Raw genomic sequence first — 24,314 nt, 5'->3', positions numbered from 1 at the left:
GGGGATTGAGAGACTGAGAAAAGCCTCTTCTTCCTTTGCAGGACAGAGACCCTCACCTCTCCTCTCTGTCCCCAGGCTGGGAAACTCTCCTACCATTGTGCAACTCCTGATGCTCCCCAAACCTTCAGTGGAGAAGGCCCTCTCTCTTAAGCGGTAGGATTCCCCACCTTCCCCTTCCCAGCCACCAGCTTGTCCAGAGCCGCCAGGGTCCAGGAGGTAGGGCCAGGAGCTGGGTTGCCTTTCCAAGGCTTTGATTGCTCCAGTTCTCCAGTTGGTAGCCAGAGAGGCAGCACCCCCAGACTAGCACTGAGTCTCTGGAGGAGCAAGACTTACTTCCTCTAATATGCAGGTCCCAGTGTGTGGCCTAGGGCCAATTCTCAAGGGATTGGTCATGCTGGAGAAGACCCACAAGAGGTGAGGTGCAGTGTTGGGGGGGTGAGAGGCATTGGGCAGGTTACCATCATGGGAAAGGAGGAGAGTGAAAGCTAATGGGGGCTCAGGAAAGATGAGGGGCCAACCCAGGGCATCGGGGGGAGGAAGCTGTCAAAGGAGAGTCCCAGAAAAGCATCCACAATCAGGACAGAAAGACATCGAGCTCAGGAGATGCTACAACTGGAGTGGACAGATGCCAGGTTTTGGGAGATGCCACAACGGTGGAGGACAGAAGCCTAGCAGCTATTTTAATGAACAGGTGTGCATGCATGTGCGCATGCGCGCGCACACACACATACACGTGCACAACTTGCCAAGTTCTCAAGCTTCCTGCATCAGGGAAAAAGCTCAGAACTAAGTCAATGTCCTCACTAGAAGAAGACAGCTTCTAAACACATTAAACCAAAATGCTGAATCATTACCTTTTCCCTTCCCCTCCACTAACAGCTCCTCAATTCTTATGCCCAAGAAGACATTTGTACCCCACCCAGAGAGTGTGGAAGACACACACGCAGGAGATGCAGTGCATGATGACTTGGTCTGCAAAATAGATCATTATGGATCCACAGTCAGGACCCCAAAGCAATTTCATGAATGGTGACAATTCCAAATGGTATTTGCTCTGAAAGATGAGCTCGAAGCAGCTGGTCCTGCCAGTTTCCGGTGCCTCATGCATGTTTCATCGGGCTAAGGACAAACAAACAGTAGACAGGATGGGGGGTGTGTGTGTGTGTGTGTGTGTGTGTACACACACACGTGCAGGGAAGGAGTGGGGGAATTAAGCAGAGGCAGGCAGGTGAAGAAAACAAAAGGACTAGATATCTTGATCAATGTCTGAGGCCCCACCACAAAGGAGCATCCAGAGAAGGGATGGACTCAGAATGCGTAGCCGGTGGGAGACTTCACTCCCAGACTTTTCGTCCCCCTTGAAGGGGAGAACTGTGATGGAAGGATCACCTGGAAGAGGATCGTGCTCACTGAGCAGAGAAGCAGCGTGGCTCAGTGGAAAGAGCACGGGCTTTGGAGTCAGGGCTCATGGGTTCGAATCCCAGCTCTGCCACTTGTCGGCTGTGTGACTGTGGGCAAGTCACTTAACTTCTCTGTGCCTCAGTTCCCTCATCTGTAAAATGGGGATTAAGACTGTGAGCCCCACGTAGGACAACCTGATTCCCCTATGTCTACCCCAGCGCTTAGAACAGTGCTGGGCACATAGTAAGCGCTTAACAAATACCAACATTATTATTATTATTATTAGAGAGAGAAGAGCCAAGCATGGAGGGTGGCACTAGCACAAGAAGAGAGAGAAACACAGTGACTTTGCTTATACGCCGAAAGACGAAGGCTGTTTCCGAGAGGTGGGAGGCGGCCCCAGGACTCCGGGGACCCTAGCCTTCCTCCAGAAGGAAGGAACTGAGTGACTAGTTCCACAGAAGTGATTTCAAGCTGGAAGATGACCCACAGCCCCAAGAATGGGGCTACAGAGGTGAAGGGAATCAGAAAGTTGAACAATTATCCAGTCCCTTTGCCCTACAGGGACTGCCAGTCTCCCCCCAAAAAGTCACTATCCTCTCAGTGGGGATAGGGACACTTAAGGTCTCTGCCCCTGGTGGGCTTCCCTTTCCCCTCTAGCCAAGGGGCATCCCAAGGGGTCTGAAATACTTTAAGGGTGGCTCCCTTTGCCTGAATCCACCACACGCAGAGCTTCCACTCTCCAGAGGAGATTAAAGGTTGGAATGGCCACCAGGCATTCCCCTCTCAACATCCTAGTTCTGAGTGCTTGGGAAATGCTTGGAGGGATTTGAATTTTTCTCTAGTTCCTCCACCCAACCTGGGTAAACCAGAAATTTGTGAGTGCCGCATGGACTGGCAAAAGCAAGCTTGTAAACTTGACTCAAGGCATAACACAGAACTAAGAGTTTAACACACTTGGATGAAATTCACTAGTAAAAGTCATGTTTAAATATGAAAGAGAACTCAGCCCCTCTAGTAGCATACTCAGAGAGGGTCCCACCATTAGTAGAGCCATCTGGAAAACTAGAGGGAGACACACACACATACACACTTCTACTTTAATCGCATTTGGTTCGCACCACTATGACACATGGGATAAAAAAGAAACAGCAACTTGAAGAACTTGCAATACTCTAGGAAACTCTGAATATTGTTCCTTTGGCAAAACTTGCGTTATGTAACCACAAACTGCATTTGGTTTGCTGCCCAAAAGTACAAGAGAAATACACCATACATTTTAGAGAATGTGGAACTCGCTGGGACTGAACAATATGATGTTTTTCAATTTTTGGTGATTTATTGTACATCTTTAAGGACCAATCTCAGTTCAAAAGATGGCCTTTGACCTAATGAGTCATTTTTGAAACTCACAGCAACCGTAGGCACAGTTGTTGTCTAATTCCTCTAAGAGCAAAACGTCTTAACCGGTAAAACTGCCACGAAGCCATCAGAAGCAGAAAGAACAAGACCCAGGGGAAATTGTTGAGTGACTGGGAAAGAAGGCTGCAGGGCCTCCAGCCTTGATGATCTTTAAACACTGCCCCTTCTCACCTGTCTAGGATGGTCTGGGTGGGGTCTGCTTTAAACTGGGTGTCCGGCCCGGCAAGACCATTTAAGGTCTTTGAAAACGCATCCCCGTGACAGGTGGAAACACACCCATGGGTACTGCAATATATAAGCCACGCCGGAACTAGGGGTTGCTCTTTGTTCCCATCTATACAATTTGTTACACCAGGCCTCATTCTGGATAGAGGGCAGCCAATGTCACCGACGAGATTACAATATTGGAGAATCAAAATAATTTTCCCAGATCCCAAGGAGAGTGAAAATGGAATTAAAAAACGAGTCTCTGGCCAAGATTGTTTCTCTCTGCAACACATTCCTTCAGCCCCTGGAGCGTTGTTGAAACCTCAGATGTAAACTTTGAACAGTCTCATTTTCATAGGAAATGCTATAAAATCAAAGGGTGGCCAAATGTACTCAAAACAATCTATCATTTCTCTGTTGCTCTGCACTGTCCCAAGCAGGCAGCTGGATTCCCAACCGTGCTTCCACATGTAAGACGACTTGCTCCCCAAGCTGTAGCCATCATGGTCCAGAATGAAAGACGTGGGCAGCGGGCACAGGAGGAATTGTGGACCAGTGTGCTATCAGGCACTGAATGCAAAGATGAAACCTACTGCCACTGGGTTTGCCCCAGCACAACCTCTGCACTTAGGCAGCAGGGCCAGTGAAGGAAAAATGTCCATGTCTCAGGGGGGACATCTAAACCTAGGGGAAGCAGGGAGGCAACAACCTATGTTAACCAACCTCTGCTTTTCCTCCATGACCCCCAAGAGCTGGATGGGGAAGAGGAGGAGACACAGTCCTGATCGGGGAGAGCTGTGCACCATCTGACACGGCACGGTGCCCATCCCCAAAGCTGACTTCGCTCATCTGTTCCCACATCGAAACACTCAAAAAACAAAGCAAATGTGAAGGAGGCACACCGTCCAGAAACACTCATACCAAGCGCTTACAGGTGCCTCCAATTTCTCCCAGACATGAAACAGAAATTATCATAGAATTCATAAGACATTGAATGTGTTGCATCTCATTTCTGGGCAACACTGTAGAAAAATGATCTTACCTGCAAGTTCCAAACCAGGAAGATGTTCTCCGTTGACTCTTCCAAACCCAACTCCTTTCAAGAGAGGCGTCCTCCCACCCACCACCCCATTGGTCACTTTTCGGGACACTTTTCCCTCTCAGTGAAACTTACTTCACCCCTGACTTAATTTACAGCAGGTGGTCACTGGATTTGGGCCCCCAGATGGCAGGAAATGAGGTGACTAGAGAATAAGAAGAGGCCATCCACCCACCCTTGGGATAACCGGGCCCAATACAGGTCTCCCAGCACTATAGCAGAAAATTACCAGAGTTCCTTCTAGAGCTCTCTAATCTCCCACTGTCCCCCAAAGGGCCATTCTCTTTAGCCGCCTCCCCAGGGAGCAGACTGGGGAAGATGGGAAAACGCAGCCCAGATGGATGCATGGCCTTGGGCCAGGACTCACCCCACTGAAGAGGCGCCAGCTGCAGGTGCTCCAGTACCAGCTGGTTCAGGATCCCCTCGACACTCGCCTCTCCCTGACGCTTCAAAGAGGGGTAAACCAAAGTTAAGGAAAATTGTCTCTCGGTCAGAGCTCGTTGGCAGGACAATGAAGACTGCAGAAAACCCTCAAGTCCCCCTGGGGTTACAAACTTACAAATATCTTGCAACAGTAGAGTTTGGTGGCATGGTGAACAAGAACCCCTGGACAACCCCACATTTTTAGAAAAAGACACTACAGTGGCAAATACCACTGAGACATTGGATACTTAACTTATGAAAAGAGTCCCAGGCCAAAAGAAGATATCCAGTTTTATAAAAGAAAATGATCATTACCTACAGCTTTTTCCAGAAAAAAAAAAAAAAGGAAAATGCAGTTGGGCATTTTCCTCTAACTGAACACTGTCTTTGAATGCAAGAAAAATACAAGGTTATTTTTCCTTAATCAAACATGCAAACTCTGACTCACTGTTAAATAAAACCAATGAGTCTCTCCATGCATACTGGGTTCCCGCTGGTTTGAGTTTGTCACATTATATATCTTTCGGTAATTATACATATTATTACAAACTGGGCTCACTTAAGTGAGTTCATAATCTGGGAAGCCATAAAGTTGCCCAGCAAGCCCCCACATATCGAGAAATTGGGTTTAGACACTTGGACGAATGATGTTTCCCAAGTGCTAATGTTACAGCCTTACACACCGCCCTCTTCTCCTTTTCTAGACACGAATGAAAACAGCCCTGTTGACCTCAGTTAGTAGCAAGACAAAGGAAGAGCTTGGTTTTACAAGCTCCAGGGATGGTGTAAGTGTTTTTCTGAGCACAAGAAACAGGACAGAGACAAATGTGGATTCCCTCTGTCCCTTTCTCCCCCTCTCCACTCTGTTCCTATTTCTGTTTCCCAACCCAACGCTTTGTTTCCAATTCATTCTCATTTTTCTCTTTCTCCCCATTTTTGGCCACACCCCTTCAGGTATGCACGCACACCCACACACACACAGACATACATATTTGCTCTGGATGAGTTCCAGGGACATCTCATCAAAACACCCACATTTAGATGGTGCACATGCAGATGGGAGGGGTTGTAGTCCCCTGTATCCCATGGCCCTGACTTGCATGGGGAATGCTCCATACTATTGATTTTAGCACGACCACAGCCCCAACTAGACCCCCATATGCATACACATAAGATATAAAGATAAAGATGATTAATTTACCAATCATCAGTAGTGAATATGCATCATGCATTAACTCCGTTGCCACATAAGATGTACAACTGGATAATACGTAAGCTCCTTGAGGTCAGATACTGTGTCTACTTACTCTACTGTACTCTCCCACGTTCTGTACTCTCCCATGTTCTCAGTACAATGCTTTGGACACAGAAAGCACTCGGTAAATAGCACTGATTGAATTCCTAGATTTCTGTGCATCGTGCATGGTCGCCCTGCTTTCCCCAGTCACCCCAAGTCACAAGTGCTGACTGATAAAATGTTCAAATCCAAGCCTTCCGATTTTAGGGACTGGAAGGTGAAAGGGATTTAAATGAGGTTCTCACCATCCCACAACCTCACGTGTATGTTTTATGGTACTCTTCCAAGCACGTAGTACAGTGCTCTGCATACTGTAAGTGCTCAGTAAATACGATTAAATGAAATGAATAAATGGATGTTGCTTTGTACCAGTTGAAGGTTTGTTTGGGCTCAGAAAGATGCACTGGAAAGAGAACTTATTGATTATGTGAATCCATAATCTTTTAATAAGTTTGCATTACTGCCAAAACACTGAGATATTTGGCTTGTTCATAGCATAGGAGCATACTTGGATTATTAAAGACGGTTCTCAGCAGATGCATTTTAAACTGGAAATTTAACTACGTTCATTCCATAGGTATGCCAAACACTTGGGCTGCCACCTCTTCGCTTCTGATGGTGATAGCTTTGGGTTTCGGGCCATCGGTTACGAAACTGGCTCAAAGATGCAGAGATGATGTGAGGCTGACAAACGGAAATGTGTTTCAATGGGATAGTCCTCTTCTATGATGACACGAACGGGATCGTCGGCCGCAATCACCTCCAATAAAATATCGCCTTCGAAATCGAAGGTCGGCCATATTTATCTCCCGTTATGGTGCTCTGGTGGGGAGGAGCATGTGCATGTAAACTGCCCCCATCACCAATGACCCCCACCGCAAGATCAGGTTGAGTGTCCGCAGCAAATCCCTGAAGGGGAAGGAATGTGTTTACCAACTCTGCTGTAAGTGCTCAGTACAGTGCTCTGCGCACAATAAATGCTCGATAAACGCCACTGATTGATTCCAGATGATCTTGCTACTCAGTCTGATGGCGCCCACACACTCCCTTCCATCTCCAGCCCATTCTTCGTCCCATCTCTGAACAAGCAGCTCCAGCGAATTCAACGGCTTAACTGATGGAGCTGTTGGTGGTTCTGAAAACCCCCATCTTCAATCCTGAAAAGTTGCTCTCCTCCTCTGCCGCGCCCACCTCCAAAAGCCACAGTTCCTGCCTTGGGCTCCTAATTTCGCTTCAGAACCGATTTGGGTTTTAAAAAAATTGCTCAGAAAAAAATGGCTTCTCCAAACCCTGTTTCCCAGGCTGCAGGGAGGAAACCTAGGCGATTGCAGGGGGTCCGCAGGGGGACCGGTGAGATGAAAGGAACCAGGAGCAGTGGAGCAGAGGAGGGCAGGGCCCCGCCACCTCGGGGCCACCTGACCCACCCACGGCACATCCCGGGCAGCAGGTCCCGGCACTTGAGCCCTCACGAGACTGTCACAGAGCAGCAAACCACATAGCAGGAGGAGGAGGAGAAATGTCGTATCACGTGACATCTGGCCCGTCCGCTGGGGCCACCGCGGCTCACTTCCCAACCGACCGAGAAGGAAGCCAGCCAGGAGGTGAAGGCCTCAGTCAGCCACTCTCCAGCCGTTGTGGTGGGAGGTTTGGGAGTGAGCCACAGTCCCAGGTCTGGACAAAACCATCAGCCGGAAATACTGTACCGCAGCTGCCTTTGCAACCAGTCAATTTAGATTCAATGGGGCCCGTCGGCCCTTCTGCTGCCCTGCCAATATAATGACCCACCGGACGGGGACTGACCCCCGGGCGGTACGAAAAGGATAACGGGGCATATTAACGTCATACAAGTCACATCTCTCCAGGGATGAATCAGCCCAAGTTACTTACGTCAACTTCCACCCGATCTGGCAGTTGGAAGAAAGAACTCATTGCTTCACTGGCCACTCCCTTAAAGTCGACTACAGGAGAGAACTCTGACACTTGTAGTCTCCCAAGTACTTAGTACAGTGCTCTGCACTCAGAAAGCACTGAATAAATACGACTCGTAGATTTATCTCGCTGGGCTGAATTTAAAAAGTCTCTGTTTTGTGCCTGCTCCCCGGGGCCTCCGCTCCAGGCACCCTGCTATGAGGGTGCATTTTCAAGGCCACCTGGGTTGATTCCAGCGGGAATAAATACAGAAGGAGGGAGGCACCTCAGCCCCACTTCAACTGAAATCAATTAGCAAATTTTCATAAATAGAAATTAGACTAATGGAAAACTGCTTTAAATGATTAATGAACACTCCTCACCACAAATCTGTTTTCTAATTTGCATCCTGAACTTTCAGAATGCTGATTTTGTTATTATTCTGATCTCTCTAAGTGCACTACTTAGGGCTTTGAAATGTATCTGGTGAAAGCTTACCAATATCAAAATATTAAACGAACAAATACAACCCCATGCAACTGTCACAGTATAGAAAGGCGAGGATATATTTGGTGGTATTTCTGAATTTTAATTTACTGGAAACTCCTTAATTTAGAGGGAAATATTACACAACTCATAGGTTCTGTGTGTCGGACAGAGGCAACATACCTTCAAATCATTTTTTTTTTTTGCTCACCTAGAAGGGCGTCTGTTCTCCAAGGTCCCAGCTGAACTTTTAAATGACACCACAGTTGAGGGCTCCTTGACCTCAAGGTTCTGATTTCTGAAAAGTGACGGGAGAATGACGCTGCTTGCCAGCATTCCTGACGACTCGTCGGAGGATGAAGGGGAGGGGAAAGATGGTCATCAAATCTAGGTCACACTCAGAGAACCCGCTCAGATCCCACGGCGCCAGACATTCATTCACCTTCTACAGTCCCCAGACAATCAAAATGCTCGGGCCTTCTTGGCAATCAATTCTAGCCAGCCAGGAGATCAAAGGCCGCTGGGCCGAGTTATGAGTAATTAGGAAACACATCTTCCCAGCAGCCCCAAGGTATACCCAGGCCACACCATATATTTGAAGATGAAATGAAAGTTGCCGGCGGGAATCGGAGAAACCGAGGACCGCTGGGTACAAGACAGACGTTCTTTCGATGGAGCGTGCTTTGGCTGAAACAAGGTTTCTCTATTCGTGGCCTTGGAAGAATCCGACCAGCTCTTGGAAAAGTGGGCAGTGAGCTTCTCAGAACGGACCCTGCAGATCTGCCACGCTCCCAGAGAGCTCCGCTAACTCCTCACTTTCCGGATGAAGACGGCGAGGCAGAGAGACATCTTGAGGGTTTCCCACACCACAGATGCAGGCTTCCTATTTTCACTCCTCCCCAGAGAGAAACCTCTCCTAGGAGGAACTGCCCCCAACCATAATATGGGGAGGGGCTAGAATGAGGCTTAATGAAGACTAATTTTCCCAGGCCACTGTTGCTCAGGGTTGTGGCACCCTGAATGGAAGAAAGGGCTCCAATTCTTGTCCTGCCCAGACCCAGGATCAGAGGTGACATGCCAATAAGTGAGGTCGCTGCATTGATTCATTCTCCCAGATCAGGGCCAAGAAGGCACCTGGGCTTTGTCCCCCTGACATGTCTGATTCCTACATCAGGTGGTTTCCAGACAGATCCTTAAGTTTCTGGGGTGGCCAGTCCAGTATGGAGATCCCTGGCCCATGAGGAGGGACAAGCCCCTGGCCATTCCTGGGGAGAACTGGTCACTCTGGGGTCCCCTGGGTGGGGGTGGGGGGGCATGACAAGGGACTGACCCCAACTCCAGGTCTGTTGCAAAGCTGCTGACTGCCAGAGTGGCACATTCTCAAAACCCAGTACATTTCCAGGCTGCACAATGCACCAGGAATAATACCATGCTTTTTACGCTTGGGTGGCAGATACAAAAGACCTCAGAAGGGAGAGAGGCCGAAGGGAAACAAAGAAATGTTCTGACAGGGTAATTTACAACACTGATAATTGTGGGGAGGCAACTTTTCCACATAGTAAAAGGAAGGGAAAAGGTAGAGGTACAAACACAGACTTGAAGAGTCTACTCTTACTAATGCAAGAACCCTAATGCATTCACATACATAAATCTTGATTCCAGGTGGACTCCTTTCCCCACAAACACTCTGCAAACCTCGAGAAATGCAACAGATGGCATGGGTACAGGTGGCCATTTCCAACACGCAGTTCGATCTGTGAAGCCGTTCTCACATTCACTGGGATGACCTGATTGATAACAAATGCCTCCTCTCTACAACCTCCCAGCTGGAGAACACTGCCCTCTAAAAAAACACTGACACCATGACTTCCAGTCCATACCCGGCAGTAGTGCCCATCTAGGTTCCATTCTAGCAGTCAGACTGAAGCTAAACAATCCCTGGGGAAGGAAAGGAAGCCTCAGGCCAAGTCAAGGGGAATAAGGGTAAGCGATTCCCCCGAAAACGCTCACTACTCAACTCAATGGGAAGGGCTCACTAGCTGCTGGCCAGTCACCCCGGATGGCCATTCCAGGTGGCCGTTCTGGCTGGACACTTCAATGCCAGAGAAACAAGTCCTCCAGGGTACAAAGAGTGACACTCTGTGCCACGCCTCTATGGGTTCCTTTTTCCTAGGGTTTCTTCCTCAGCAGCCTCCAAGGGCCCCGCGGCTCATGGTGTGTGTGAGCAAAGGCTTCTGGAAATGATGGAAATTCAATTCTCATCACCTCCCACACCTGAGCTGTGCCCCCCTTTTGGGATGCTTCTCCGACAGGACAGTTCCAGCTGGGGGCGTGAGGTGACCACAGTTTGGAAATGATTACCCTTTCCACGTTATTGTTCCCCCTTTGGACAGACCTGCAGGGACATGCCCCGGTCACCACACACCCACAGATACACTTCTGAAAAATCCATGTCTCGGTCCTGACTTGCCAGAGAATGGCAATGGCTGGTTCGTGGGTGTTAGATTAGACTCATTGGTTTGAAAAGCCTTAAATATTGACAAAATAGACTTTAAAGAACATGAGGAGAGCATTGCCCAATTCAAACTTTGGCTGTCCCATCTGCTTGGAATTTGACTAACAAGACCAAAACTCTGCTGTTCATTTGATGCCAGATGTCAGTACCAGATGCTTAAGACGGAGACACCGGGTTCTTACTGAAAGTGAACTCAATTCCCATCATCAAATTCCTCTACATTCTTTTCCATGATGGAGCAGTATACCTAGCAGAATCTTTTGAGGAAGCACAGTGGACATGTTTGTGGGAAAACAGCCAGCCCCCACGGATGGGGCTTGCTGATCTCAAGTGTGAGGGTCATCGCTGCTCTTGCTCCAGGGGAGAGACCTTGCCTCGCTCTTCTGGCTTCGGCTGATGCTGGGGAGCGGTGCCGCCCATGGTGAAGCGAGGCTGCATGGAAGGTTATGTGACTGGGCAGGGAGCTGCAGAAGTGAGCGCCCACGATTGCAGGCTCCAGAAAAGAGTCCCACTGCCGGACAGATGGTGCCATACCAAACCAGAGACACCAAAGCTAGATAAAACTCAAAATTCTTTAAATGTAAATCAAATTTTCAACTGAATTGTAAAAATAAATAAATAAATAAATCCCCCAGAAACAAACATGACTTGAATTCCCAAAATCTATTGCTTCTCCAAAATGTACTCAAAATGGCAACCCAAACTATGTCTTCTGTTTTTGCTAGCTGTGTGGGATTTTCTTCTTGAACATGCTGGTCCCTCCCTTCCTCCTGGGTGAAGCCCGGGACCCCAGTCTCCTCTCTCCCTCAGGACGGGGCCTGGGACTCTGATCTCAGGCGAATGAACTAGAGCGATCCAGGGCTGGTCCGGTCCCAGGAAGGGGATGGATGGAACAGGGTTCAAGGGTGAACAGAGAGGAATGCATATTTTTCAATCACACCTATGGGTACTTCCCTGCTTGAAAACTTGAAAATCTCAGTAACCCTGACAGGACCATTTTGGTTTCAATCAAATCTGATCCACATTCTTTGCTGAAACTACTTGACAATACTCAATGGCTTGGGGGGGTCTTCATAGTAGTTACATCATTTTCAAGCTGGAAATAAAGATTTCTCTTAGAGTATGCCAATTTTCATGAGATGTGCACAAGATCCAGTCGTAAACAGGTTATGACCTCAAGATGATGACCTCCATTTTGTTCAGAGGTAAGCATATGACATTTCTGGACTATTTATAGACTAAACAACAGACACAATGCTCTCATTAAATAGTTCACTTCATTTCCCCTTCAATGAACTGAAAAGTTGTGGAAGGAGAAGTTGCCATGGAGAATAAATCCTACACCAGGCTCCAGCACCACCAAAAGGATATGATACGCCAATGGATGTCGAGTTTGCTGTTGATCTCAAGACCTCTTGCCTGCTGCCGCTCTTCCTCCAGTTGCTTCGGGTTTGCAAACTGAAGGCTTTCACTAAGAGTTCCTGGGAAACTTTCAAAGTTGAACTTGTCCACCTGAATGGCCATGCTGAGAGAGAGAGAAAAGAACTAATCAAGCAAGTTTCTCCAAATGTCCTCTGCCAGATCATACATACCAGCATGACAAATTAGAACGAATCATTATAATTAGTAATTCATAATAAATTTGTTCCAGTAAAAGGAAACAAAATAGCTACTAATGATGTATCGACCTTTGAGTCTGTTCAGCTGATTCAGTACATTGAAACCAAGATTCAAGCTTGTGAGGTTGCCTATAATTAAAGTAAACACTTACGTTATTTCATTTCAAAGTGTGAAAGATACAAGATGCAATAAATTTGTCATATTTTAAATAATGTCATATTTCTAATTTCTCTTTAGCATGGCACCCGGGGTCGTCTAATCCATTTTTCCACCTGGTGGGACTGCAACTAAATACTCCAAAACAGACGAATTTCAGCATCAACAGCATTTATTGTGCACCTGCTGTGAGCCAAGCACTGTGCAGAGGACTTGGGGAAGTAGAGCTGCCCTCAAGAAGTTTCCAGCCTAAGCAGGGAGGGAATGGTGGCAGTTGCAGGTGGGGTGCATGGCACAGCTGGGAATCAGTGAGTGTTGGTGCATGGCATAGTGGATAGAACATGGGCCTGGGAGTCAGAAAGTCATGGGTTCTAATCCCAGCTCTGCCACTTGTCTGCTGTGTGGCCTTGGGCAAGTCACTTTACTTCTCTGTGCCTCAGTTACCTCATCTGTAAAATGGGAATTAAGCCTGTGAGTCCTAAGCAGGAGAGGGACTGTGCCAACCTGATTAGCTAGTATCCACTCCAGTTTAGTATGGTGCCCGGAGCACAGTGAGCTCTTAACAAATACCGTAATTATTAATTATTATTATTAACCTCACAGCTGAACTACCGGGGCCACACCACCACCAAGGCCGCGCCAAACTTCAGGCATGTCTTTCTAGTTTCCTGGGTTGGGGCAGGCAGCCACTAAGTGAGATTAAGGAGACCACACGCAGACAAGAGTCCACCAGGCGACCACCATGCTCCTGGCTGAGATTCGAGGGCTCCGCGGACATGCGGTGCTAAGTAACGGCAACATTACTTCTGTCAGGCTGACCTGAGAACCTCGCAATAACAACATGAGATTCCTTTCCATCCCACTGGAGCTGTGAGAGGCAAGCACCATCCTGTCCTGCAAAAGCTAAAGGTCAGAACATTTTTCTGATCTTTCGCTAAAAAGGTCAGGAGAAGTTCAGTGAAATCAGTCTGTACCTGACAGCCAAAAAGAAATGATACCTCCCACTTGCGATGGCCAGTCGATCGATCATATTTACTGGGTACTTACTGTGTGCAGAGCACTGTACAAGATGCTTAAGAGATTACAGTAGAACTAGTAGACACGATCCCTGTCCTCAAAGAGCTTATTGTCGGTGTGCGGAGCACTGTACTAAGAGCTAGGGAGAGTACAATAGAGTTAGTGGGCAGGTTCCCTGCCCTCAGGGGACTTACAACCTAAAAGAGAAGACAGGCATAGACATATTCATTAGGGGAGCAATCAGCATACCTGACTGCATCTGACTGTCCACAGACATACCCGTGCAGAGGGAGGCACAACGCATAAACCTATACTAGAAGTGGCAACGGGGACAGTTGGGAATTTGCCGAGGGACAGGGTGACTGGCCCGGAGCGGGAAGCCCTGAGTCCGCATGCAATTCCAAGCCCCTTGTTCAGACTGTCAGTCTCTCCTTCCTCCAGCTGGGAAGGCTCCGTCCTCTCTTGCAGCCTCCCACATAGGAGGCCCCTGCCCCTCCAAATCCCAGTGATCATTCCTGCCGGCTCATTTTCTGACTGGCCCTCCGCCTAGGACCTTGCTGGCGTGTGAAGGGGAAGCTGGCGGGCTTTTTAAGGAATAATCGAACAGTGATATATGAAGTTACTCGCTTTAGTCCTAAAATAATCCAAACTCTCGGGAACAGGGGTTCATACCAGAGCGCACTGTTCCAGGCTGGCACTTTAGCCAGAGGGAAAGCAGCTGGGAGAAGAAGACACGAAGGAGGTTCAGCTCCCAAGACCCTCTGAGGACGGACCTGGACAGTCTGTACCCCATCATCCACCCAAGCCGCTTCAAGGCACGACGACATCTCATCTGCACATCTCTCCTGGAGGAAGTGCGACTGCAAGGCACTACAACCTTCACCATCAGTCTCTTCGATTGACAGACCACACGATTTGCATACCTCTAGGTGGTGACAACGCTCTGCCCGGGGAAGTGAAACGGGAGGGCGGCCATCCCAGCTGGTGCATGGGACAGTATATCGATCAAAGCCGTCCCAGTGTACAAATTCTACACTGCGTAAGGCAGCAAAGCCTAAGACAAGCGTTTTGGGACTGGGAAGCGGGAGACTCGGTTCCAGCTCCATTTTTGCCATGGACCTGCTGTGTGACCTGGGGCAAGAAACTCTACCTCTCGGTGCTGCAGTTCCCTCGTTAGTGAAATGGGGATACTATCACCTGCTGCCCATCTTCTTCCGGTCATAATATGAGACCCACAGTGCTGTGACTGTGAATTGGGAAATGAGAGCCCTGTGAATTCCCGGATGGGACTGTTGTTGGGGAAGGGGGGCATCCTCTTGCAGCTACCTTCCCAAACTTGCCCACTGCATTCTGAAAGATGGGATCTCTGACTTTCCTGCCGAATGGTAGCCATACTTTGCAGGCCAATGCCCAATCCAGATAATTTTGTTACGGGAGCTGGTGGGGGAGCATGGCAGTGATTTTGATTCCCATCTCGTGTGACTTAGTCTTCCCAGGGAATGTCCTCCAAGTGGCCTGAATAGAAGGAGTCTCCCGCCAGAAATGATGGATGAGTGATGACTCAATCCAAGAAGGGGGGAACCAGAGGGCCATCCACAGATAATGCAACTGAACAGTTGTTCAGAGTGACTTGGAGGTCCAAGTTCAGCAGTAGCCCAAATGAAGACAGAATGCAATCGGGTCCTTTCAGATGATTCCAGAATATCAGTCTGTTCTGCATTTTTTACTGGTAGTTATTAAGTGATTACTGTGCCCAAAGTACTCTGCTTAGCACCAGGTTAGAGACAATCAACAGTGTCACTTTTCATAGCGAAGTATGACTGCCTGTGCAATAACTCCACAAAACCCTAGGCCCAATTTCCTTTCGGAGCCCCAAATTGATTTCATGCAGAAAGAGCGTTTTCTTTAATATCTGAATGACATCAAGCCAGAGATAATTTTCCCATGAACCCTTACAAGGCCAATTAAATTAACAAATGTGTTCTGGAGAGCTTCACTGTTTGAGATCACTGAAATGACAAGATCAGCTAGCTGGGATGTAAGAGTTTCCAAAATCTCATGGAGGATTTTGACAGGATCGAAAAATCTATTCCCAAACTTGGGACATGGGAAAACCGAAATCCAGGGAGGGAGGACCTGGTTTCAGACACAACTGATGACACCATCAACTGAGGCCAGACCCCAAGGTCCTGATCTCCACCACCTCAAGTGACCTGAACCTATAATCAATCTATCAAGAGCAAGCAGGAACCTCAGCCCTGGGCCACGCATATGCATGCGTGTTTGTGTGTGTGTGTGTGTGTGTGTGTGTGTATGCATGGGTGCACAGAGTGTGTATAAAGTATGTGGCTGCTCAGCAGGGCAGGTGAGTAGAGGCAGCTGCTTGTATTTCTCCTACTGGTATAGCCAGAGACCAGGCCCAGAGACACTCAGTTCTTTGCAAAGAGGCTGAGCTGGGGAGAGGCCCCACCAACCAGTCACCCAGCACCATCTTGGTTGGAGATCTCACGGCCCGCAAGTGTTGTCAAATATATTTGCAATCGACAACTCATATCTACTGTGGCATTAACAATGAAAAAAAACCAAAACTGTGACCTTCCCCGACAATGGGATTGCCAACTCTCCAGAGGCCAAGAGACTAATGAAAGTCATATCACCCCTAAAGACCTGGGGCCAGAGAACCCACACCCAGCTGTCTCTGATTCAGGCTACAGCTTCAGCTTGATTCAAATTCCAACACTCTCCAGCCTGACCACGAGGCCATGCTCCTGAGTATCCAACTCTGGAGTTGGAGAATCACAAGGCCCCATACCATTTCCCCCCGGCACAGCCAGGAGCAAGAACATATCTCTAAAATCACCTTTCATTTCTGCTGATGGGCACTTATTTCACAGCCTTTAAGCACTTTTCCTCAGCACCAAAATGAGTGTTGAATAAAATGAGAGGTTGCTTTACTCTTCAAATCACCTGGCCTATTGCAGCCCTTCTCTTTCCTCAGAGTCAGCAAGATGTGGAGCAAGGATTCCATCCTTTCTCTTTTGATTAATTCCATATTGATTTACCTTTGCATATATATATCCTGGGGTAAAGCTGCATTGTCCTAATAATTCAATCCACTTTTTTAATAAAATCCTTGGTCCACAAAGCACAGAGAATAGTGACCTCGCCCCCCCCCCCCAACACACCCTGACCTTCTTCACAACACTTCTCTGTCCCAATCAATTTTGTCTCTCTCACACGCACACACACACAAACCCCACCCCCCTACACAATCCTAAAATTATGCCATTTCTTCACCAACTAATTTCACTCAGCCAAAAGCCTCTCCACCCTGAAATTTGTGACTGCTGTGATAAGCCCTGGGTGAACCTCCAAGAATCTCAGTTGCAAAGCAATGTGGTCTAACGAAAAGAGCACGGGCCTGGGAGTCAGAGGACCTGGATCCTAATCCCAGCTCTGCCACTTGCCCACTGTGTGAACTTGGGTAAGTCACAACTTCTCCGTGTTTCAGTTTCCTCATCTGTAAAATGGGGATTAAATATCTGTTCTCCCTCCTACTTAGACTGTGAATCTAATGCGAGACAAGGACTGTGTCTAATCTGGTTATCTTGAATCTAACCCGATGCTTAATATGGTGTTTACCACACAGTGAGTGCCTAGCAAATACCACAATTATTATTATTATTATTATTACTACTGTAATTGACCCTAAGTCCATAGGGGCTCATGTGCCTGGTCCCAGCTTAGCCCACTGGTTGAGCATTCCCTGTTAAGGCAGCCACAGTCCATTGATCTCTGTGATGAAAGCACTGCCCTGGGAAGACCCATTGATCGAGGTAATTGATCAACCACTTACCGTGGGTGGAGCATTGGATGAAGCATTTGAGAAACTACAATGGAGTCAGTAGACTGATCTCAAATAGTTGGGATAGTTGGGAAGCCACTCTTGGCCAAGAGTCTTGCCCACATCCCACCCTTCTGGCTCGGAACTGAGCCCAGGCGATTTCAGTTCCCTTTAGAAATGGGGATCTGAAATTCCACGCTCAGAGTTTGATTCAACCGTTATTTTGTTGGGGGAAATTAGGTGAGTGGATCTGTGGGAAAGCGACACGTTAAAAAAGGATCAGGTGCTGTGATCGATCAAATTTATGAATTATTTCAAAATCAGCCAAGGAGGTCCATAAAAATGATAGCTGTTCTTATGGGACACCTGGGCCTTTGTTTCACAAGAGGACGCAGAGAGGAGGAATAAAGAACCTTTCTTCTACTCATTCAATCCGACTCCAGCCCAGTTCAACAGAACATCCCTCCCAGCTGTGCCCCCACAAGCCCCTCTAACCGCAAAGTGGAGGCTTCACAATCTCTTGGATTCATAAAGAAGTTCCGGGAAACACCTATGTATCGAAATTCTTGACTGTCTTGATTCTAAGAACATTCATTCTACTTTAGATAAAAATCAAAAAGTGATGTGTGTGCTCCCAGGTGAATTAAAAAGTGCTGTACAGCAACACAGCAGGACGGAATGATGTCCAACTTGACTTGCCAAGTCCTAACAGAGGATACTCAGACTCTCACTCACCCTATACTAGTTTCTCTGCTAATCCCCCAAAACCCTCACCCAAAAGTGTCACGCCAAAACCAACTGTTGGGTATTGGTCGAGGTTGCAGAAATATACAGTTAAAAACACACACGCGTGTACGCTGTCTCTAAGGCTCCATGGCTTGCACATACCCCTTTCAGTTCACCAACAGCCTTATAGACTTTGAATTTGGTAGGGAGCTCCTTTGTCAACACACTGCTTTGCTTTGCAAGACGGGCCTTTCTGATTCTTTTCCTTTCCTCTGTGTCTGTCTGTGCATCATGTTCCCACTGGGGGAGTGGATTTAACGAGCAAATAGGCAGATGGGGTGTGGCATCCTGCAAAGTGTACACAGGAAGAACAAAGTTGCAAAGTAGGGAGTTAATGATTGTTGGGTAGGTCTTTTTGGTAGGAAGCATCAGTTAGTTCAAAGCCGACTGAATGAATCAAACACTTCTGGCACTGCCAGAAAATGATCCCCACCATCCCAAACTCCTCTTTGCTTCATAGGGTTGATGTCAGCAGTGCTTGTGTGCAACCCGTCAGCGGGTATCCAGACACATCCCCACTGTACTTGGCTCAGGGAGGGAAATATAAGGAACAGGGCCATTACTTTAAATCCGGCCCACAAAACCGTTGGACCAAATTATACTGCTGTTCTTCATATTTGGAGCTAGAGCTGATGGCAGTGTGGGAAGCCAGGTGGTTAGTACGGAATGCGGGACACCAAAGGGAGCCTCCCCAACTCCAATTTGGCTCATCGAGTTGGCCAGCTCCTCAGTGTTGCTATGGTTATCTCCTAATAGGTCATGCCCACATACAACCTCACCATGGAACCACCGAATGTCCTCTGTCTGTATCACTGTCCATCCCCAACTGCCCTGACTGAAACAGCTTCACTTCCATTCACTCCTTACCAACTTCCAAAATCATTCTGTTTTTCCTCTTCCACCCCTACCTCTATGGACCCCTTGTCTTCGCATCGATTCGAGCCCTCTTGAGTTCATAGTCTTCTGATCCTCTCCTTGTACTTCCAGAGTCCGCCAGCAGACCCAGCAGGCCCTGGATGACAGCCAATGGACTTCCAATGATGCGGGACTGCCAGGTGGCAAACCCGGCGTGAGCTTCCAAGAGAGCAGACGCGCAGGCTAACACCAGCTGTGCTGCTGCTTCTTTGATCGTGTGCAGAGTGACCGGTCCAGAAGGACATCGGCCAGGACTGTGCTGGGGCTGGGAAGGAGGGAAATGTGAGCAGAATTCTGTGGACGGCTCTCCCACCTTTCCCCCGGAAGCGAACGTATTTGAAATCCCATTGTCTTTCCTCAATTTGGGAAAAGTGGAGGCGGGCACCTGAGCCACCCCTGACACTTTGCTGAGGGCGGGTCCCAGCCCCGGCGGCCACCAGATCTAGGGCTTCGTTGTCCTCTGGAGAGATGGAGACAACCACAACTTGGGAAGAGAATGATGTCAGCGGAGAAGCAGAAGCATAACCAAGGAGAATATCACTGTGTAATTTGAAATCGCGTTCAGCAGGATTCAGCCGCGGCCGATAATACCACATGAAAGACCAGGGGCTCTTCTTCAAAATTACAGATAAATTGCTTTTTCCCAAAAAACAAACACAATCCATTCTTTAAAGCAAACCAAGTCTCAGCTGCATAGAGAAAAAGAGAAAGAGAAGGAGGGTGCTTTTAATTGCCATTTCGCCTCCTTGCAGTTCTTTCTCCCGATAGTCTTTCTGCTGCAGGTCCCAAGAAGTAATTAAGTGTGGAAATGAGAATTTGTCTTGGAGGCGGTTGACGAGAAGCTGACGAGGGGCCCGTTACATGGGTGCGCTATGAAGATGAGGTGAGTTCACCTGAAATTTCCAACCCCAGAGGCAGTGCTGCGGGGGAAGGGAAAACAGGCCGCATCAGCCTGGACCTCATCAGTCTCCCTGGCATCGGCTCCACGGAACACTGGTTCTAATGCTCCACCTCCGGGCACAACCGATCCTATGTTCAGAGCGATTACCCGGAGAGAAGAGGCCCGGGAAACTCATGAAAATGGAGCCCTGAGATAAGCCAGGAGAACCCACCACTGAAAAGAGAAAGAGCCATGGGTTCCTTTGGGGGTTGAGTATTTTGTGGGCCAAAAAGTGGGCAGTGGGTGGGAGGAGGGGGCAGTGATTGATGGAGCGGCCTGAAGGGCACGAACAGAAGAGGGATGATTCTCCTTGAGCAAAGGCCTCATAAAGATCCGGACATAAAGAGGCAGACAGGAAACAATACCAGGCCTACACGGGACACCCTACTCCTCCCTCCACCCCACCCTCCCCAGTGCAGCCTGGATCTGCCCTTCAGTGCAAACCTCATGGCCGGGTGCGGTCACACGTCAATCGACTTCAGTCTTTCCAGCCATGCTCGTTCGCTGGGACAGGACCTCAACTGTCAGCGGCACCACATTTGAGCATGCAAGTCTGCTAGAGCTCTACAAGCCACTGGCTGGAACCGCAACACACACAGCCGTGCTCATTTTGGAATCTTTTGGATCTTGGAGAAAATCCACATCACTCGGGATTCTCGGGACCAACCCAAAGACTAAGCCACCCGTTCTCCGGGAACCGGCTGCCGTCTAGGCACCCAGGAAAGCCGAGGTCCGAGCACCCCGGTTCTGATGTCACAAGCGTGCCACAGTCTTGTCTGCCCAGCAGGCCCATGCTGTCAGATGATCGCTCCCAAATTCCCCAAGAGCCTCCTTGCTACAATGCGGAGGGAGAGCATGGATGCAGTCTGGCAGGGCTGAGGGTGTTCTAAAAAGAAATCTTTCAATCAGAAACCTCCTTGAGGCAGATCGTTTCTGTCCAAAAAGCCATTCTCATCTTTCTGTTTTTCCTCGACCTGCAATTGCTTCCCTCTCTCTGACGGCGGGGTAAGTAATCTTGGCAGATGTAACCAGCAGGCCTACTGCAAATCTCTTAGCATCTGTCCATTCAACGTCGATGAAATGGTTGCCTTGACCTCTCGTGTCTTACCGCAAACTTATCGAGGCTCACAAATCCTCGGCAGCGGGTACTATGAGGGCAAATTCAAATGCGGCCAAAAAAAATTAAAGACCTTTCCCCGAGAAAACAAGGCCGAGTTGGACGGTGACGGAGCTGACGGAGGGAGACAAATGTTCACAACACATCCCATCAGTCAGCCCCCGGCTCCTCACTGGACTCCCCCTTAGTTTCTCAATATCCTTTCTCAAATGCTATGATCAAAATTGCAGATTTTCCTCCTAAGATGCTGACCAGCTAGAGGGCAATCGAAGGAGTGCCTCCAGGCTCTTGTATATCCTAAGTCCTGTGAATATATCCCAGAATCAGTCAATCAGTGGTATTTATTAAGCACCTAAATGGTGTACAGAGGACTGCATTAAGTTCTGGGGAGAGTACAACAGAGGTAGAAGACATGACTGCCATCAAGGAGCTTAGGATCTGCTGGAGAAAACGGACACAGAATAATTACAGAAAGGAGGAAGAAGAGAATGAAAAAGTGACTCTGTGGATGAGTGAGTGCTTAAATAGTAGAACATGCAAGTCAAAGTGTACCCACAGGTGGCTGTGAATGCAGATGTGCTACAAAAGTGCTCACCTGGTAGCTGGGAGGATGTGACCTGGGGGAGAAGGAAAGTCAATCAGGGAAAACTTCAGGAAAGCTCTGAAAACAGAGAGCTGAAACCCTCTGTCTTGAAAGAAAAGCACACGGCACTGTGGTTTGCAGGCCAAATCTATTACTACTGCTGGAACCCAAAACTCTCCACAGCCGCCCAGCCCCCTCCTTCAGTTCCCTGCTACTCCAAATTCACAACACACAACTGTTTCAGCTGATCAGCAGAAGGCCGGAAGAGGTGTTGGTGCCAAGTGGATGAGGAGTGACTGAAAAGGAGGCTGGCTATCTACACCACATTTCCCTCGAAGGCCAAGCTAGAGGAAAATGACCTTTCCTTCAGCTCGAGGGGCTTGGGCTAAATCAAGTGAGAAGCCCCCAAGACTGGCGGTGGTCAGAACTGGAAAGACCAGTTCTGAAAAGAACAACTGGACAGTCCTCTATGAAATGTCAGCTGATTAGGGGGCGGTGGGGAGAGGGAGCCCGGGGGAGGGGAAGGGTGAGGCCGGGACTAAGCATCTCCCGGGCCACAGGCAAGGGAGTGAGATGCAGCAGTGAGTGGACTGCTGGGACACCACCATGGTGGACCGATCAGCCTGGAGGGCAGCGATCGGAAGAGGGGCAGCTATCTTCCAGCAGAATTTTGAGAAGATCAGATTATATGAAAACCAGCCCCCTGAGAGAGAAATGATAAAAAGCTGAGCCTACAGTTCTTTTGCATTTCGGCTCCTGTCTCCCCTGGTCTGACAAGAGAGGGGACATGCCCAGTCTGGTCAGGCCTGCCTAGGGGCACTCAAAGCCCTGTCCCAAGCCTGTTATTTGGTCCCGTCCCAGGATGGGAGACTGAATCCTCACTGTAGGCAGGGTGATCCCGACACTGGAGACCATGGAGTAGGAAGGCACCACCCCAAGGTTCTTGATGGTACCAGGTGCCCCAAGGGAGCAGTTTGCTTATAGAAAATCACTTCCCTACCACAAGCACCATATCTTCACCTCCAGAGGGTTTCTTCACAGCAGCTAAAAATAGCCACGGCAACCAAATTCCAATTAGTAGTAATAGCAACAATAACCTTTGTCGGGATAAACTTTAGGTGTGAGGCTCAGAGATTGTTGCTATGGAGACAGCAAGCCCTTGCTGGCAAGGTGCTATTGAGGAGATCGGCAGGATCTGTCACCCGAGGACCCAGACGGTGTGGTAACCTATCTGCTTAACCACTATGTAACACTGAATTCTGCTCTCTCTCGCTCCCTCTCACTCCTCAGAGAGGCTTAGAGTAAGGAAATCGGTCCAGAGAGGCACAGGAGAGGACCTTGGGTAAAGATTGTGGCTGAGGGCTGTGACCTGTCTGCCAGGGACAGGACTGGATGGGGACAACAGGCAGGGCTGTGGACCATGGGCTGCAGACCGAGGTTGAGGGCTGGGGACAGAGTTGTGGGCAGGAGCTACAGTCAGGGGCCGTGGGCGGGTAGTCTGAACAGCAGAATCCCACACCCCAGCTGGGGCCCATGGTGTGAAAGAAAGGAGATGTGTTTCCTTGTCTTAACGAGGGAGGGAAGAGCAGCTTGTGAAGGAATGGCAGCCTGGGAGTCGACTGGAAGGCAGGGCAGCAGAAGCTGCCTGAGTTCATCGGCAGTGGGCTGCAACTGGCCTATCCAACCGATTCTCAGAGGTCGAGTCACGAGCTGAGAGCAAGAGGATGGAGAACTCAATGTCTGGGCAATGGCATCCTTCACCAGGTTGAGGCCTCGGCATGACAAGGCCCAGGGGATGGAGGTCAGGGAGTGGCCCCCAAGTCAGAGGAGCATCATACGGCACTCCCAAGAGCAAATTCTGTCAGGGAATAAAGCAGCTGGATCTGGTTCCTACCGGCCCAAATCGCAGGCCGAGCCTGCACCAGACTGCGGTGGTGTTACCGGGTGCCCATTGCTGTATAAGATCATGGGTGAGGGAAGAGAGGGGGCCGAACATGGGGCATAGGGAGGTATGGTCCTCATAGAGCTCCCTCCAGGTCCAGACTGGGAAAGGTGGCCACCCTGCCCACTCTAGGCAGCAGCGTGGCTCAGTGGAAAGAGCATGGGCTTTGGAGTCAGGGCTCATGAGTTTGAATCCCAGCTCTGCCACTTGTCGGCTGTGTGACTGTGGGAGAGTCACTTAACTTCTCTGTGCCTCAGTTCTTCAGTTCCCTCATCTGTAAAATGGGGATTAAGACTGTGAGCCCCACGTGGGACAACCTGATTCCCCTATGTCTACCCCAGCGCTTAGAACAGTGCTCGGCACATAGTAAGCGCTTAACAAATACCAACATTAATAACTGTGACAGATATTGAGTGTTCATCATGTGCCAGGGACTGCTCTAAGCACTGGGGTAGATACAAGCAAATCAGGTTGGACACAGTTCCTGTCCCACATAGGGCTCCCAGTCTTAATTCCCATTTTACAGATGAGGTAACTGAGGCCAAGAGAATTGAGGTGACTAGCCCAAGGTCACAGGGCAGACAAGTGGCAGAGCCGGGACTAGAAGCCAGGTCCTCCTGACTCCCAGGACCGTTT

At 48.9% G+C, this 24,314-nt stretch overlaps 1 protein-coding gene across 1 annotated transcript in view; it reads right to left on the bottom strand.

Moving 5' to 3' along the window:
• The window catches only part of TRAPPC9 (trafficking protein particle complex subunit 9), a 191,167-nt gene that overhangs the window by 55,491 nt on the left and 111,362 nt on the right, over window positions 1-24,314 (bottom strand). Inside the window, exons 20-21 of the mRNA XM_029062397.1 lie at window positions 12,130-12,283; window positions 4,497-4,587 (exon numbers count right to left, since the gene is read on the bottom strand). Of these exons, the coding sequence (XP_028918230.1) occupies window positions 4,497-4,587; window positions 12,130-12,283 (245 nt within the window). The remainder of the gene's footprint in view (window positions 1-4,496; window positions 4,588-12,129; window positions 12,284-24,314) is intronic.

Source organism: Ornithorhynchus anatinus, chromosome 4 (assembly GCF_004115215.2).
Source record: "Ornithorhynchus anatinus isolate Pmale09 chromosome 4, mOrnAna1.pri.v4, whole genome shotgun sequence".
NCBI lineage: Eukaryota > Metazoa > Chordata > Mammalia > Monotremata > Ornithorhynchidae > Ornithorhynchus > Ornithorhynchus anatinus.
Note: the sequence above shows the minus strand (reverse complement) of the source record. Positions and strands in the feature narration are given on the sequence as shown.